The sequence below is a fragment of the Ambystoma mexicanum genome, chromosome 7q, assembly GCF_040938575.1.
Source record: "Ambystoma mexicanum isolate Mex_15411 chromosome 7q, UKY_AmexF1_1, whole genome shotgun sequence".
Lineage (NCBI taxonomy): Eukaryota > Metazoa > Chordata > Amphibia > Caudata > Ambystomatidae > Ambystoma > Ambystoma mexicanum.
The window spans coordinates 704,903,385-704,921,702 of NC_090941.1; the positions used below are offsets into that span (position 1 = coordinate 704,903,385).

General features: G+C 43.9%; 1 protein-coding gene across 2 annotated transcripts in view; it reads left to right on the forward strand.

Annotated features, from left to right (window-relative positions):
- The window catches only part of ZDHHC20 (zinc finger DHHC-type palmitoyltransferase 20), a 1,413,520-nt gene that overhangs the window by 1,027,952 nt on the left and 367,250 nt on the right, over positions 1-18,318 (forward strand). For both annotated transcript variants that reach the window (XM_069640342.1, XM_069640341.1), the window contains one exon: positions 1,118-1,207. In XM_069640342.1, the coding sequence (XP_069496443.1) occupies positions 1,118-1,207 (90 nt within the window). The remainder of the gene's footprint in view (positions 1-1,117; positions 1,208-18,318) is intronic.

Below are 18,318 nucleotides of genomic sequence, written 5' to 3' on the forward strand. Positions count from 1 at the left end.
GGTTGAGGACCCTGAACCAGAATAGTGCCAGTGTGGTAGACATGAACGATGCAACGGGAGGATGAGAAGCCAGCCAAGAGGACTTCCCACTTGGTGCCACTGTTAATGGTAGAGGAAGTGAAAAAAAAGAGTAGAGTAGAGTTGAGATGAAGAGTCCAAAGATCTAGAGAGGGGACAGAGAAGAGTATGTCCGTGAAGACCTCTCTGGAGGTTGCGTAAGGCCAGAGTTTGCACGCAAGATGTCTTTTATTATTTTTTTTGGGTGCTTTTTCATGAGAAAGGGTTTATAGGAGTTGTAGCAATTGGAGAAGATGGGAGAGCTGGTGAGTGCCATTAGGGTGACAAAGGGAAGCTGAAAGGAGAAGGGTGACTGCACTGCACAGTTCTGACCTAATCTCACAGATGGCCTAGCAGTAGCAAAGAACACAAAGAAGTTAGTGTGCAGGATATAAATACACACAGCAAAAAAGGATTTTCAGCAGAGCACACACCGGAGAGAAGAGAAAGGAGAAGAGGATACGCAAAGTGAGATGTACAAATATATAGATCAGGCTGCTAGGGGAGGAGGCAAAAGAACCGTTGAACCATCACTCACTAGAGGCTCAAAAGTTCTTGGGGGTGCTGAGGCCCGAGTTCATGGGAGAGCAGGATGTACCCAGCAGGCTGCAGCATAGTTTGTGGTGGTGAAGCGTAGGGACCCTCCCTCCCCTCTTGAACAACTTCAGAGGTTGTAAATTTGAAGACAGTTTTGCAGGTAGGTCAATTTAAGCAGTAGCTTTAGTAAATCTGATACTTCAGGTTTGAGACTAGCACCTGAGCATGAAACACTTTGGCGGCTATGGTTATGCTGGTTTCTGGTGTGTGGCTTCATTTTTCAATTCATTTGTTCTTGCTGAACGCATGAACAGGCTGTCGGGGGAGCATCACCAGGCAGTGCTGGTGTCCACCACACTATCATATTCTTTTTCTGAAACTTTATAGTATTTATTATTTCAATGTATTCAGATTTCTTTTCTGGCAGCCATCCAGCTTGAAAATTAACATGAAATGCCCATCAATTAAACATTGGTGGATATATTAACTATTTTCTCGATCTGATTTTTCTTTTGCTCAACAGCTTAGGTGATGGCTGTTCTTTTCCAACTCGACTTGTCATGATGGACCCTGAACAACCTGCCAACTCCAGCCAAAATGACACTGCCAGAACGTATGCCCGTCTCTGATGTTTTGCATTTATTGCATGTATTTTGATTCCAAATTTGATGTACTATAAGTGTTTTTATACCCTTCTTCTGGTGTTTGATTCATTTATTTTTCCTCCTATTTTGGCAGCATGTGCTGTATGTGGTCATGTGACAAGCAATGGGAAAGGGGATGTTTTTAATGTAGACGTGATTAAATCCCCTGCATCCCAGGTTACACCAGTGTTAACCAATTGTGATTGACTATTGCAGGGCAGTTAAAGTGGCTGGACATGTGATAGAATCCTAGCTGGTGACTATTGGTTACACAGATGTGTGATGAATACAACTTCCAGGGCACCAGTGGTCCAGGGATGAGTATAAGTCTATAAACCATCAATCAGCCCCACACCTCTAGTACACCAGAAGGGATCCGAACAGATAGGAAATGCAAGCAAATTATAAACCACCTTGTACAATTCTGGTGATGTGGATGGAACAGCAGGCCCATCTCCGCAAGGTCATGGATCTTGGTTAGTTGCAACACAGCGAAAATGCAATTATTACCCAATGATAAAAGGAACTGCCCAGTCAAGGTTGTATACAAATATCGACTTTATTATCACAACAGATCTTTCTAGCACACTACAAAATGCAACCCACCCTGTAAAGGAATGCAAGGAGAGACCGTTTCAAGAAGGAAAGGGGAAGCACTCTGGATACTGACAGGAGGGTAGTCAGTAAAGTAATTAATCACAATAGTGCAAGGATACTCTGTTTCAGCACAAAGGGATCAATGGGTCGTAAAATGTCACTAGGGGCTTTCGGAGAAGGACTAGGGGGACAGAACCACAATGTAACTTGTGCTGTAGGAGTTCTTGGTGCTCGACAGGATCGAGTCTGGTTCAGGGTGCTTTGCAGCTCCTGCAAAAGAGTTCAAGACTGGAGAGGGCTACGGGTATTAGGTGGCAGGCAGCAGCCAGTTCGGCGAGCGAGGCCACACAGCGGCTGGGGGGGGGGGGGTGGTCAGGAGTCATCTCAGTGCTGGTTGGCAGATCTGAAGCACTGGTCGAGGCATCTCGGACGACATTAGAGACTGCAATGTGACAACAGTCGTGGTGTAGCCGGCTGCAGCTCGAGGGGCTCGACTGGCTCGAAAATGTCCTTTAAGGTGGATGTTGGTAGATGCTTGTCGATGCACTCCTCCTAGCTTGTCCTTTAAGGTGGGCGGCCCAAAGCTGAGGAGAGTGCAGGCACCAGCCTTGTCCTGGGTTTGGTTCAGTGACTCTCTGGCACGTCCCACGTGGGAATCTGGCTTTCATATTCCAACTAAATATGACAGGTGGGGACAGCATCTGTAGTTTGTTTCCACCCAGAGTACACAGGTCCGTTTGTTGTGCAGTGAGCATAGGAAAATGTGTGCAGATTAGTCCTACACATTTGTTGGATGTTGATCTACCATCATTCAATTTCATTTAAAATTTCAAAAAAGCACAGACGAGTGTACACCCACCGTGCAGATTTCTGAATTCCTCACAGATGTGTGAACCATATAGGGATTCATGTAGGGCAAAATGTATAGTGGGAAAGGAAGGATACTTATTAAGTGTCTCAATATTTGCATACTCTACAAATACATGAAACAATCCATTGCATAATGCATGGTCTCCTGGAGGCCGCCCACATAGGTAATTTACAACACAAGACTACACATACACTTGAGCAGTGCCTTTAATACCAGTAAACGTTAAGGGGCAGATCAGAATCCAGGCAAAACTTAGCAAATACTGATATTCCGTCTTCCTTCTGTATGCCGTGCTCCTCATTTCAACACCTCTGGTATTATAGGAAGTGTTGATGTTTTGTTTCAAATTCTATAGATTCATTCATTCCACCTACAACCTGTTTGTTCTTTGGAACTCCTGTTGACCACATTTTTTGTAATCTGATTCCCACAGCTGATCTTACAAATTACTGTTCCCCTGGAGCCATGCATTCCTCTTATATTCTAGACTGCTCACTTTCTTCTGTTTTTCCCATCTTTGTACGTCGTATTTACCTTGGAGTATTAATCCTTTATATGGTACTGTCTTTTTCTACTCGTATCCCAGAGGCTACCTCTTGATCTTTTTTCTTTTTGCTACTTTCGTTACTGCCCTACAGTAACACCATTTTGCACCATTTGACCACTTTCTTTTATGCACTCACCTTCCTCTTGGAACTTCCATCAACGATTCTTACTATCCCTGGAACATCTCCATCACTCATCGTGTGTGCTATGCTGATCCAGCTTTGCTGGCATCTTCGATTCAGGCTATCCTGCATTACTTGATTGTTCATATTTTTTTATTGTGTATCTTAGTTTATGCAATCCTTAGATGCATCAAATAAACCAAAATCCATAAAAAACAAATGTCATACATCATCCTTCACATACATCAACATAATTCAACATACATTTCATCATTTACATACATCTACATATCAATAAAACATTTAAATACTTAAAATTCTCATTGCTCCGAATATAAATTAGTTGTACAAACTACATATTCCTCCATCAATTTAATTCATTTTCACTAAACATTTCGAAAACACTTTCCATATATAAAATGGAAAATGGCATACTCCAGAATGTATCTGATTCCCAGCTTTCATGGTTATTCCCAAAAGACCCATATCCTTTACAATGACCTCTTGGGACATTCAGTTGAAATATGACTACAACTCCACCTTCTCAGCACAGTCTGCATAACTTCTCCTCACATAGTCGCCCTGCCCAGGCTCCCGTCACCTCCTGGATAGGGAGTTGATTCAGCCTTAGCCTGAGAATAAAATCTCATTCAGCTTTGCTCTTAGTGTAGACTAAATATTTTTTCAAAATCTCAAAGTTAAAACCCTGTCTGATCTATTCTTTAAATTTGATTTTGGTGGCTAAATATTCAATTGTCATACATGTATCCCAATCAAATGCTTTACGAATGAGCGCTCTAATTGCGACTCCGAATTCAATAGGCAGCTCTATTTTAAAATCTAGCGCCTTAAAACAGTCAAGTACTTAATTTTCAAATGTAATAAATGTTAATGGTTTTTTCCTCATTTTTTGCCATAGCCGAGAAGCAAGTGAGTACCATTTTATCCTCTTTCCATATTTAACAATTTCAAATTACAATTTGATTTATACATTTTCCATCTAGTCAATAAAGAAAACAAACACAGTTCAGAACGTATAGCTTCAATGGGCAGACATTGAGGAAGACGTTATAAATAATTCCAAATCTTTCCCTCCAGCTGGTATAACCATTTTACATCATTTTAAAAATATGGGTGCAGTCCATAAAGGATACCTGGAATCATGCTAATTTTATAAAGTTTGACGGTAGCAGGGACAGAAAATCTGCCTTTACGGACCACAAAAGACCTGATAACTTGCATGTTTTTCAAAGTTCACGAAACATCATCCTGCAGTGTTTCTACCTGCAATCTTGCATGGATTGGCACACCCAAATATACATATTTTTGAACTACTTCCATTGGGGTATCATCCAATGTCCATGCAAATTTCATACCTTTCATCTTCTTTTGGCCCACAATTCTGAACTTAGTTTTTTTGGCATTAATTGTGAGACCATTATCCTTGTTTCGCAAGGGTATCTATACTTCTATGCAGACCCACTGTGGTCCTCTCAAAAATAACTATTGTCTGCATAAGATAGCCAGCCCATGGGCCTGTGATCAATATAAGGTGGAAAGTTATTATTATTCTCAAAACAATGTGGCATATATAGCAAAGGAGCCATAACACACCCTTGCTAACTCTTTAACCCATTAATTTAGTTTTTTAAGCAGACAAATAGAACACATTTTTGAAATACTGTCTGACAATGCAATCAACCTGTAATTACTTGGATCAGAGCTCACCCTCTAAATTCAATCCACTAATAAACGTGATAATAGGCACAATTTTACTTGTAATAAACAATGTTTTTTTGGTCAATAGCCATTTTGGAGCAAAGGCGCCAAGCGTGTTACAAGTTGCCGAAACATTAGTCACTTGCTCAAAAAGAGGCCCAGGATTACGTGATAGATCAAATGAATCTAAGTCTCTTTGAGCATCTAATGAGTTCATATTTCTTTGTTCGTCACTCAACATATTTTCCAACATCGGCGACTTAGACAATCTATCGTTTCCCTCATAAGAGAAAGTGCTCTGCACCAGAGGACCACTGTTGACTCCCTGTAAAGGAACATGCCCACCCATTGATTCCCTCTGAACAGAATAAAACAAATTCAGCAATGACTATTAGTTCTATGTAGCGAAGGGGAGGATGTAGTCGGTGTCATTTGCTTCAAAGACCGATTAGATTATGCTACAGAGTGGTAATAGTTGTATTTTGCCAGGTAAATCCATGGCAACATTACTAACCACTTGAGAGCCCTTCTTAATTGGAGATACCATAACCTCTGACACAGTATTATTACAAATCCCCTTATTCGGAGAGGAAGGCTTAGCCAGTTCCTTACGCGCTTCACTTATCTGATTACCCTTCCTCGTTTTAAATGCCATTGTATAAATAACAATGTAGATTATGCGTTGTACTATGAGGTTCAGGACCAATCACACAAGCTCAACCAGATCAGACACGTGTGACGAAGCTGCACTCCGCCACCGGAACAGCGAAACGGCACTCATTAAGCATTTGCTGAATGCGCACATGCAAAAAAAAAAGTGCTGTCTTTTGTTTCTGGGTCTAGGGGTGGGCAAAGCATACACAGCCAATCCAGTAAGTAACTCTTAAATCAATCCATAATTGAAGTACTTGAATATCGTTTCCTCAGTAAAGAGTACTAAAGTCCCGTCCTTAAAAATGCACAGAAAGTGGCTGCGCTTGAACCAAAATGCACAATTTGAAGGAAATAAATACTGGATGGGTCGAAGAAAAATCTAAAACATTCTGCATTTTGAACATTTGAGGCATTGAATGTGTAGAGGTTTTTTCACTTTTGCAGCAAGATTTAAGGCATTCCTAGAAACTAGTATTAAAATATAAATAACATTGTCTTCATAGAAGATCGTACTGAATTGCCAAACATTTTACTTGTTTTTTTTTTTCAAAACTTCTTTTTATTGTTTTGTTAAAGTAACGAAACATAAAATAAGAAGAAACATACAGCTTCCGGTAAACCATCGGGTTGAAGGTGAAATTGAAGCATCTTTTCAACCAACTGGTAAAACAGTAGAAATGTCCAAAAGGAGACGTTGGGAGGGGGAAGAGGGGAGACACAGGGAACATCAGTTTTCATAATAAGCTGTATCGGGAGTCTTTGCTACATGCCTTGGGGCAGGGACTGAACCCTAGGTCTGAGTTCGAGTAGCGGCAAGGGAGGTGGGAGGTTTATCGGTGTTGGAATGCGGCTTGGTCTCGGGGGGGGGGTTGGGGAGGGGTGCTTTCGTCTCGCCTCTGACGGGTGTCCTTTGTCAAATTTCTCCATCCAGCGCAAGGTTGGGTCTGTCTTGCCACTCCCGGGAATTGCTGCGTGTAGTCTAGGAACGGGGTCCAAATTTGGTGGAATTTACTTCTGTTGTCGAAGCGCACTGCTGTGATTTTTTTTCTTTTTCTTTCTGCTGCCACCATCTCCCAGCATTTGGTACACCACATTGTGATTGATGGGCCCTCGGGATGTTTCCAGAGCCTGGCGATTGATATTTTTGCTGCTGTTAAGAGGTGCGAACAGAGATCCGCTAGGCGACCGGTTAGTGGGAATCGGCCTTCGCCTGATGCCCCCAACAGGACTACCCCGGGGTCCCAGGAAATTGAGGCCTGTGATTCATTTGATTTGGTCGAGGACATTCTGCCAGAATTGGGCCGCTTTAGGGCAGGCCCACAGTAGATGATATAGCGTGCCTTTGTCGGAGCATCCTCTCCAGCAGTGCAATGGAATTGAGGGGTTGCATTTGTTGAGAATCTCTGGGGTTCGGTACCATCTGTAACACACCTTGAAGGCTCCTTCCTTGTTGGTTATGCATTTGGAGCTCTTGTGTGTGCGGGACCAGGTACAGTTCCATTCCTCCGAGTCGATCTCTCTGTCTATGTCCTCTTCCCATTTCAACATGTAGGGCTCCTTCTTGTTTGGGTCTGTACTGTCTAGGTGTCTGTACAGGGTGGACACCTTGCCTTTGGGGGGCGGTGGTAGTGAGCGTTTTCTCCAGAGCCGATAGTTCTCTACTTCCGCTTTGTTTGACTCCTTCGTTTGACAGCCAGTGCGCGAGTTGTGTGTATCGGAACCTTTCCGTTTCGGGGACTTGGAATTTGGTTTTACAGGCCTCAAAGTTCAGTGGACTGCCGCTTTCGAAGAAGTCCGCAATGACGCACAGTCCTCTCGCTTTCCACTTGCTGAAGCTGTTCAGGGAAATGCCTGGGGAGAAGTCCGGGTGTTAGGCAGAAACCTGTGCACTTGCCTCTGGGACCACTGCAAAAGATTTAAGACTACAGGTGTTTGGCAGTAAACCCACTTGGTAGCAGTCTGTACCACACAGATTCACTTGGTAGCTGTGGCTGAGCAGTCAGACACGAATAGTTAGGCAATATTCAGAGTATTCACAATAGGTCAAAAGAACATAGTAGGACAAGTAAACGCTGACCAGGGTTTGGTGTAAAAGAGATATAATTATTTATTTAAAATCACATCTAGAAAAACACACAGGCACTAATAGTAAGCAATTCAAAAACACGGTCACTAAAAGATATACACTCCCTTCCTTAGCAAAATATTAGACAAGTCTTAAGTCAAACCCCACTTATTTTCAGACACAGCGGTGAGCGCTTAACGTAGATGGTACTCTAATAATTTGTTTTAAAAAGGGAGAGAAAAGCAGAGAATAATATGAAACAGATCCCAACACTTTTGTAAGATCAAAGCAAGAGAGGAAGGCAAGTAAAACCGTGAAGTTAGAGTTCAGTAGGCCGGATCCACTTTAAGAGGATCAGAACGAAATGATGTGTCCAAGGTCACACGGTTGAAGTGCACAAGAGTCTTGCAAAGGGTCAAAAAGAGTTGGACCACAAGAAAGGGACCAGTTTGAAGGTCAAGGCGGCCAGCCCAGTCCAGAAGGTTAAGGGGTTATTATTACCTTGTAGCAATCTTTAGAAAGGGAGGCCTGGCGGACACGGTACCTTAAAGTGGTGAGAATACTCCAGCAGGGGGCAGTTGTTCCTGGCAGCGGATGCAAGTCGGTGCTTCTTCCGGGGGAAGAGAGGATCTCCTCGGGGAGGAAGACAGGAGTCCGTTGCACTGCCAGGGAAGAAACCAGCCGCGGAGTTCTCAGGTAAAAGGAGCGGTCCTTTTATTCGCTGTCCAGTGGTAAGTGGCTATCCGGTTGCCGGGGTGCTTGGCACGGGCAATTCGACGACGAGACGGCCTGGGATGTGAAGAGAAGAAGGTAAACTGGTTGTGCCCACCAGTCAGGGGAAGAAGCCTCTCCAGCCGGGAGATCTTCTCTGTCGTCGGTAAGTGGTGAGTCGGTTCTGCAGGGCTCCACCAGTGGTGTCGTCGTGGTAGGTCGGCTCAGCTTCTCCCTCGTCGGATTCTCAGGTCCTGTGGTGACTTCTGAAGTTCCAGTCCCCGTCCCCAAAGCCCTGCTTTTATGCAGCACACCCCCATTTACTCAGCCTAGCTGTCAATCAAACATGCTAAGTGGTGAGCCGGCCTGCTCACCACTTGGGCCAATCACACAAGAGTGCGACTTGAGTTACCAAGGTAACTCAGTCCAGCGTGCCTAAACCCCCTCCCACTCCCCCTGTGGTACCCAGACAGAGTGGCACCACTTTTGGAGGCTTCTGTGGAGAAGCCCGCCAAAAAGTGGAACAAAGAGCTCGACTTGGGTTGGAGTCACAGAAGAGAACACAAACGCCATTTTAGAATCGAGTCCTGGCAAAAAATACCAACTGGCGAATTAATATTAAATAAATAAATCGGCGGTATGTTCGAGGCTATGAGAATTAAATAAAGTTGGTAGCTTCGAACAATGGGAAAATCCCATAGGGATATATTTGCGGTCGAATATAAAAAGTAGTATCCACTGCCACCAGCCAAAACTCGATCAGGGGGGACGGAGACGTGCCCCCTCGACTAACAGACCCCGGGCAATCGAATTGCCCCGACCAGTACGCCCACAATATGATGGTTTGTACTGGTTTCTGTTCATAATTTGGGACTAGTAAAGCCAATGGTGACTTTACTTGCCCTCGGAGACAGTAGTCAGTCCCAGGGTATGGAGTCTATGGTGGGGGGTGACTATGACACGCCTGTGTTACGGCACGGAGAGTGCTGTGTAACACACATAGGAAAAACACATGAGACCCTATGGAGTAAAGGACCCCATAGCACATAAAAACACATTAGCAGTCAAAGGAACACCATAAATCATGTCCAAGAGTGGGAGAAAGAGTCTCACTCTTGGCAGGAGAAAAAAACAAACTCCAGAAATCCAGCAAAGCTGCTGGGAGACTCACTAGGTTAGGAAATTCAGCCTAAAGAGAGAATTCTCCCTAACACCGGGTTGTCCCAGATGGGAGTGAGCGGGCCTATCATGGTTCTACGGTTCCATTGGCGGGCTGCCTTCTTCCAGCTTGCTACTGTGTTTCTTGTTGCCATTAGTGGTTCCTTGTTGGTGGGGTAGGCGGGGCGTCTTGATGTGGGGTAGGCCCTCTATTGTCGTCTGGCACCAGTTTTCCTCCAGTGTCAGCCAACGAGGTCGGGAGTCCTGCAATTTCCACACAAAGGTGTGGGAGAGCTGGGCCGCCAGGCAGTACCTGCCAGCGTCTGGGACCCCTAGGCCACCTAATGCGGTGCCTCGGAGCATGATGCGCTTTGGTATCCGCGGCTTCTTCCCTTCCCAGACGAATTTTGGGTCTGTCTGTAGCATGTGGATGGCTTTCTTGTGGACCGTTACTGGGAGGGCAACATTTCACTTGTTAACAAAGTCTTTGGCTTTCATCAACGGATGTTTCCTCAGTATTTGCACAAAGTGTCCCAGCAAAACAGCACTCCTGAAGAACTTGCTGAAACAAATTGTTGAAACTATTCTATTGCAATTAAATTAGCTGATGATGCACTGCATATTCCGAGATATGCCTAATCATTGTATAAACCCTGACATGGCTAACTATCTCTTTAGCAAAGTCTCAAAGATTTTTCGTAAAGCTGAGAAATGTTGGTGGAACTCTACTCATCCTGCCGATCTTGCTTCATTTGGGAGCCTATTTATTCACTATGCACTCTCCTGTATAGCAGGCCGATCCCTTCTCCTGCTCAACTTTGTCCACAAACCTCTCTGGATGTGACTTTGTCCTACTTCACCACTAAAACTAAGGCACCATTTCCTCAATTCACTGCCTCTTCCCATACCATACAGACAATTTTGTCTATTATGAAAGCTGCTAAATTTGAATATTTGTTGCTAATCTGAGTCTGATTTTATTAAACCTGCTAATCCTGCAACTGCTCCTCCAGAATGTGGTCTGTTTTGCTTATGAAATCTACTGATTTATTGTTACTCCTTCATTTAGTTTCTATTCAACTATTCCTCAGTGTAGGTTGCGCTCTGAATGTATTAAATTGGTTAAAGTTCTCATGCGTCAGAAAAAAAGTTTATCAGCATGGAAGTTTTGTTGCAGCATTATAGTTCCTACATTGACAAAACGCTTTGTTTGTTTTTATTTATATGGCGCTCCAGACCCATAGGTAGATGGGCGCTTAAGGAAGCGGTTACAGCATTGAAATATACGTTACATAGTACAACAATTACATAAATTACATGGTATAACAATTTGCAAAATAGAAAGGCATGGTTATGGCCTTGGTGAGTTGAAGACCTTAGAGGGCGAGGTGTGTGCTAGTCTTTGTTCAGGAACCAGCCAATAGCATGTTTCCTAAAGATCGGAAAGGACTTGATGGTTTTAATGTTGAGTGGTAAGGTGTTCCAAAGATGGGAGGCAAGCACTGTGATACTCGTGCCTCCTGCTCTTTTTCGGGCAAACCTGGCCACTGATAGGCATAAAGAGTTGGATGATCTGGTGGTTCTGGTGGAAGTGGTTAAAGTAAGTTTGTTAGTGCGGTACGGTGGGGCTAGGTGGTTTAAGGACTTGTAGGTGAGACAAATGGTTTTGAGGGCAATTATTTTTTGCTGAATGGAGAGCCATTTACATGCTATCCTGGTTGTAGATATGTGCTCTCGTCTAGGGATGTTGAGTGCTGCTCGTAGCGCGTTGTTTTGGAGAACCTGGAGTTTGTTTATTATGGATTGGTTGGCTCCTAGGTACAGGCTATTACAATAGTCCAGTTTGGACTGGATGAGGGCTCTGGCCAGAGTGAGGCAGCTGTTGGAGGATAGGAAGGGTCTGCTAGCCCTAATTAGCTTACCCGTATAGACCGTGGCTGAGGCGGTCACGTTGATTTGTTTGGATAGGTTGGTGTTGGCGTCAAGGTGGAAGCCTAGGGTTTTCACACTCTTAGCGATGGGGATGGTATTACCATCTATGATAATTTTATTGTAACAAGGACTGAGTTTAGCCTGGTTATTGGGAGAGCCGACCAGAAGAAGCTCCGTCTTCTCATCATTCAGGCATAAGCCGTGGGTGACCATCCATGCCTGGATGATGGAGAAGATTTCGTTGATCCGGGTGACGTCCGCATTGTAGTTGCCCGAGATGGTGAGGAGGATCTGGTTGCCATCTGCGTAGTTAGTGTAGGTGACACCCAGACGGTCCAGTTTGTCGAAAAGCGGCTTTGTAAATATATTATACAAAGTGGGGGAGACGCAGGAGCCTTGTGGGACTCCGCATGTGATGGGGATAGGGTCTGCCGCTGCAGTTGTGGAGAAAACTCGCATAGTTCTGTTCGACAGGAAGGATTGTATCCATGCGGAGGCAGAGGAGGAGAAGTGGGCTGTGATAGATAGGTGGCTGCAGAGGATTTCGTGGTCGACTAAGCTTTGTACCCGTCTGGTAGTATTTACGGTCCCATGTATGTTTCCAGTTACGAAAGGGGTACTCCATTCACTTCTGTAGTCTGAACCAGACTCACTTTGTAGTTAGTTTGTGTGGGGGTTAGGGGAGTCTTCCTGCATTAGTATATGTAGCGATCATCAACAGATTCTTAAGGCTAAGAATACCCTCTTTGGTGTGGAGTCAGCCACTGTGCTGCATACTGTAGCTTTTATGCCATGTAGTACATTTTAAAAATCGGGAACTGGTCTCCTTTTTTCGATGCAACTTTTCATCTGCTATTTCCCAATTTTGTGCCTCGCCCCTTGCCCTACTAGCATAAGCAACATCCTATCCAATTCCTCAAACACTTGCCGTAGCCTCAAGGTTATATAGCAGCCTAGGCAAGATCCCCATTTTAGAGTGGTCTGGCCTGTTTCCGTTCTAAACCTTATCCCCAGAGGTCTGTCAACTTCTTAAGGAAGTTAAAAGCCTTGCAAATATGGAATCAACAAAGGAATGGAGCAAAGTAGGAAAACAAGGTAAAGGTCCTGCTGGGTGCTCTACCCTGCTGGTCTTGTGGCGCTTCTAGGGTAACCCACCTGTCTGCTTATTGGGAGCGAATAAAGGTAAACTGTTTGGTTCCATTTCTTTAAGTGGATCGGGAGTGGCAATGAAGTTTTGTGCATTAGGATATGCAGTTTGAACTCCATTCTGGCCTTAACAGGCAACCAGCAAAGGGATCTAAAAACTAGAGAGAGCTGGTTTTGTCTAGGGGTTTGCATTACAATTCTGTTTGTGTTGATGCCTGCATAGAGGGTGTTACAATGATCTCTTTTTGCTCTGATGAACGCACACACTTAGCACAGTGTTTCTCTGAGAGCAGGGACCGAAGTTGTCTGTCGCATGATGCTGTTGACCTGCGGGATCATCATCGGGGAGGCATTGAGGATCACACCTAGGGTTTTACCATTGCGGCACACAGATAATGGGTGGATATTGGCAGGAACTGTAGCTTCTGCTATAGAGGAAACTACCATAATCTGTTTTACCTTGTTTCAATCGCAGTCATTTGCCTCTCAGCCATCTTTCTGTTTGACGATTAGGTATGTAGGGAGTTCCATTCATGGTTGCCATCCAGGCATAAGATGAATCTGGGTGTTGCCTGCTTAGTTTTGAAAGACAGCACCCAGACTGATCAAGAGGTCATGGAATGGTTTTATATAAATTATTGAATTAAGCAGATCTACTTATCAGAATACCAAGTGCGACCTGCATTAGTTTTAATTCCAGTTTCATTAAATGGTGTTCAGATGTTGCTGGCATAAGGCACACTAGCTATTGCATAGAGTAAGGGGCTATAGGACATCAGTGGCAGGTGCCTCTTTGGATCTCCAAAATCTCAGAAGTAATCTTTCTCTTTAGTATCCTAGACTTGGACTAAAATGACACACTACATACCCATATTACAGTGCCGAGGTTCAAATGCTCGAACATCAACTGAATGGAGGCCTCTCACCAAAATCAGAAGCATTTTCGGCATTTGGGGTGACGGCTTGTAGGTCATCAATATTAGCAGTGCTGTAAATTACATAAAGCCTATCTGCTATAAATCCTGCTGGATCAGTTTGAACTAATTGGTGAAGCACCCACTGTATTCTATTAGAAATCAATTTGCTAAGCATTTTAAAATGTAAATTTAGTTGGGTTAGGAGCCTATCAGAATAACATTGGATAGGCTTTTTCCCAGGTTTCAACAACAAAAGTATCACCTCCCTTAAAATAGGCGGGAGAGAACCTTGTCCTAAAGTCACCTTGCATACCAGTTTGGGTGCTTAAGGATGACAAAAAGAGAGGCTGTCACTACCTGGGGTTTTGTCTTTACCGGGTGCCTCATTGGTCAATCCGATCTCCTGGATCATTACTGTTTTATTTGTCCCTGATAGCTGCATAGGCCAAGTCTTCTGATTAAATGTAGGTGTCTGAACTAGGGCTGACAGGGTTGGGGGGGGGGGGATTATATTTATAAAACAGGTATAAACTATTTTAAAGTTATAATTTATCTGCTGGTATATCAAATCTGGGGTACTCAAGTGTACAAGCTAGCATTTCTGCCGATTTGTCACAGGTTTCATGTGCCTTACTACTTAATAACATATAATGAGCCAAATCTCTGATTAACCTCTGAGTGCTCCAATCTAGACTGCTACAGTCTTTGTATCCGTTTCTGATCATTGAACCTGTTTCTCCCATTCTCCATTGTCATTTTCTATTTCTGCTATCACCTGCCTCTCCTCACAAGAGGTGCTGATGCAGACCCTTCTGATTACTACTTTAAACACCTCCCAGTATGGCACCACATCCACCAGAGACTGTAATCAAAGACCCAGGATCTGTTCATTTATTAGGCATTTAAATGCAACTTGAACTAGATTTCAGGTTGAATGTTAATTGTAAGCGGAATAGTCGATTTCTGGGGGCCCAAAGTAAGGGATGACGTAATCCTTCTCTGTCTCTCTCCTATCGGCTGTCTGAATCATACTGGACCCTCCTCCCTGGCATTTTCTGCTTTTTTGTTAAATGTCCGTCTTTGTCTGTGAGCGCCTTGAGGCCTATGGGCAAAATGGCGCTATATAAAAAATAATATAGATTTAGCCGATTGACAATATTCATATGTGTCTCTACCTGCAAATGACAGTCACCCCCCAGGGGTGGAACGTTAACTGAACAAGATCAATAAATAAAATTTAAAATGAGGCTTATGATTTTTCATTTTTGTAGCGATCCAACTGACACATCGAGCAGTCCTCTGAGACTTCAACATTTGGCTTGAGGAACAAACTGAGTCAGTGCCCAAAACCTAGCACCTACATGGCTATCTTTCACCTCCAATGGTCAAAGTAATGACAAGTCATACACTCAATGCAATCTTTTGTAAGAAGGCCCAATAGCCACACGCCCCCTATTCAGGTACTTTGAAGCGAAAAATGGCACACAATCAATGCTAGGAGAAACTGGAAAATTCTAAACCTTAAGAAAATCTTATGGAAGAGACCAAACCAACCCCAATGAAGCAGGACTCTTAATACCAAAGCACTAGACACCCTCACCCCACTAAAGGGCACCACCCTCTCAGAATAAAAGACTATTTTTCACACCCCACCTATGAACACTGAAAAAAAGAAATCAAATGCTCGGGAGGAGGTCAAAATAGGGGGTAACATTACAACCCACAAGACAAGGTCGCCCACTAAAGAAGGATGAGTCACTACAAGGTGTAAATCCTTTAAAGCAAAGAAATGTTCTTATACCGAATTAATTAATGCGCCTCATTCAGATAAGGAACCTTACCAACTCATTAAAGAGATGAGTAACCCTACTTCCTGCAGCAAAGTTATTTCTCCTGGCCAAATACTATGTGATGATATCACCAACCATTTTAGAAACAAGGTTATAAACATACAGCAATCCATCAACTCTTCAATAAGGAACTGAATTGGAAGAAACATTCAAACTATGGTCAATGACTCTCTGCCTACAACCCCATCGACTGTACTGGTTGCTCAGGCATGGAACGAACATCCCATTGATCTACAATTGCAAAGACATCTTACCTTTACGAAACGTCTAAAAACCCTTCTCTTTGAGTAAAGTTAGTTTGGAAGTGATTGCTGGCTGTGTCCTGTTTCTTTTCCTTGTCCTTATGGAGCGCCCTGATGCCTATGGGTGTTGGAGCTATACAAACAGTTAAATAAAATAAATAAATTGATAAGCAGCTTTAAACCAAAATGACCGAACAAGGCATAATTGAAACTGGGTAACAAAGCAGGCTCTCCGATTCACCCTGCCCTCTGATAATCTACAAAGTGATCCTTAACAAGGGAACACCAGCTTTCTACTTTGTCAAATTAATGAAATGCCCTCTCGAAACAGGAATTTTACCAAAACCTTTCAAGGCTGCCTAAGTCAAATTGCATCTGAAGGCTAAGACAGCAGGAGCCCTAGAAGACCCTACCAATGATTGTCCTATCTCAAACATACCTTAACAAGCAAAATATTCTACAGAGCCATGGATACAGATACATCTTGAAGCATGCAGAGTCTAATAACTTACACAACTACTCACAAGTGGGTTTCAGACCTATGATAGGCACTGAATCGGCTTTAGTTTCCATTTGGGACGACATCCAAATCACAGCAGATATCACCACCTTGGCACTAGTGCTCAAAATCTCTAACCTTTGGTTAACCCACAGTACACTAATTAGAATCCTGCAAGAAACAGGACCCAATAACACAACTCTACAATGGATGACATTTTTCTGAAGGGACAGAACAGAAATCTGGCTCCCCCTAAATTGAAACCTGCAACCCATTTCCTGTGGAATTCCCAAAGATCAAGTCTCTCGCCGCTTGCCATTTTGATAATCATAAAATCTTATGAGCTTACTAGTTAAAACTAGGTGAATGACACACACATTCTATACAAGACGACCGATTACTAAAACTCCAGCACCACTCTCAGCAAAAGCCTTACACGAATAAGCAAACGGATAACGGCCAACTACCTAAATCTAAGCCCAGAGAAAACAAATACTGAGTCTCACTGTACGACACACCTGAAACACCTCTACCATTGAATTTGCAAATGTGTAACTGCCCTAACTAATCTCAAATTATCAAGAAGATGGGCAATTAATGGACAACACTCACGCTGGAAACCCAAGTCAACACTACAGTCACAGTGCTTGTACCATCTGCACGCAATCCCACAGATTATGTCCTACATCTCCTACACGCATACAGCACTGGCCATTGTCTCCTTGATTTTTTTCAAGAATCGACACTGCAAAAAAACATTCACATATGCGAGACTACCTCACAAAAAAATCAACAGATCCAAAACCCAGCTGCTAGACTACTAGTCAGACTAAACAGGAGGGAAAATGTAACCCAGGCACCCAGAATACCCCACTGGCTACCAATATAAAATAAGATTAAGTTCAAAGCCCTCTGCATCACCCGCAGGGCACTTGAAGGTCAAGGAGCAAAATGACTCCAAAACAACAACCAATCAAAACCGTGAGACTAAGAAACTACATACTATTGGGAGGGGGCGTTTGGCAGCGACAAACATCTGAACTGGGTTGGGAGTGCCTCGGAGGGATGTAGGCTGAGATACCAACTCAAATGCACCCCACCAACCCCACACCTGGCAGGCACACAACGGACAGATTACCCACACTGGGTGGCTTGTTACGGGTGCAGCTACTGCTCCAGACTGCTCTGGGCCTGTCGCCTATTTGAGGCATTCTAAAACACGTGGAGACGGAGCACTATCACTTCTCAGGAGCAAATAACGTCATGGTGAACCCAAAAACGGTCAAAAATTGACCAATTTGTGAGGCTTGACCCCGCCTGACAGACCCCCACCCCCGTTTCCGCCTCCGGTCCCCGACCCCTTTCAGCTCGACAACGCTGCATTGAATCAGACTCTGGTGGCACTGAAGAATAGCACTGATACTGTCACAAAAATCGACACGCTCACTTGTACAGTTTATCTATCTGTGGTGCAGATAAACTGTGTAACCACATGACCGAGGCAGAGACCTGAATGAAGAAAATAGCTACTAAAAGCTAGAACCTAGAAGAAAGATCTTGGTGCACCAATATATGCATCCTAGGGATACCGGAATCCGCCCGCATAGAGCAAATGGAGCAATTCGTGGAGAAGCTGTTAATGGACATTCTGGGGGATCTCGGGCACCGGAGCGACCTATCGTTGCATGCATCTTCAACTACTGCGACAGAGATGCCCTTCTCAAAGTGGCCATAGACCGGGGTGAACTCTGCTGGGCCTCGGCAATTATCCGCCTGTTTCTGAACTTTCTCCCACAAGTTCAGGAACAAAGGAAGACTTTTCAAACTGCAATGAACGTCCTAAGACACAAAGGCATCTGTGTGGTACATAACGGGAAAACAATCTTCTTCACCACCCGTGAAGCAGCGGAACGGTTTGCGACCGAACAGCCTAGCCCCCATGGCTCTCCAAGGCACTCTTCCCTGATGATACGCTGGCCAGCACACTGTCTCGATCATTCTGACAGCCTCTCCTAAGGTGCCCATTCTGCATATTATGCTCTCCGCTCAAG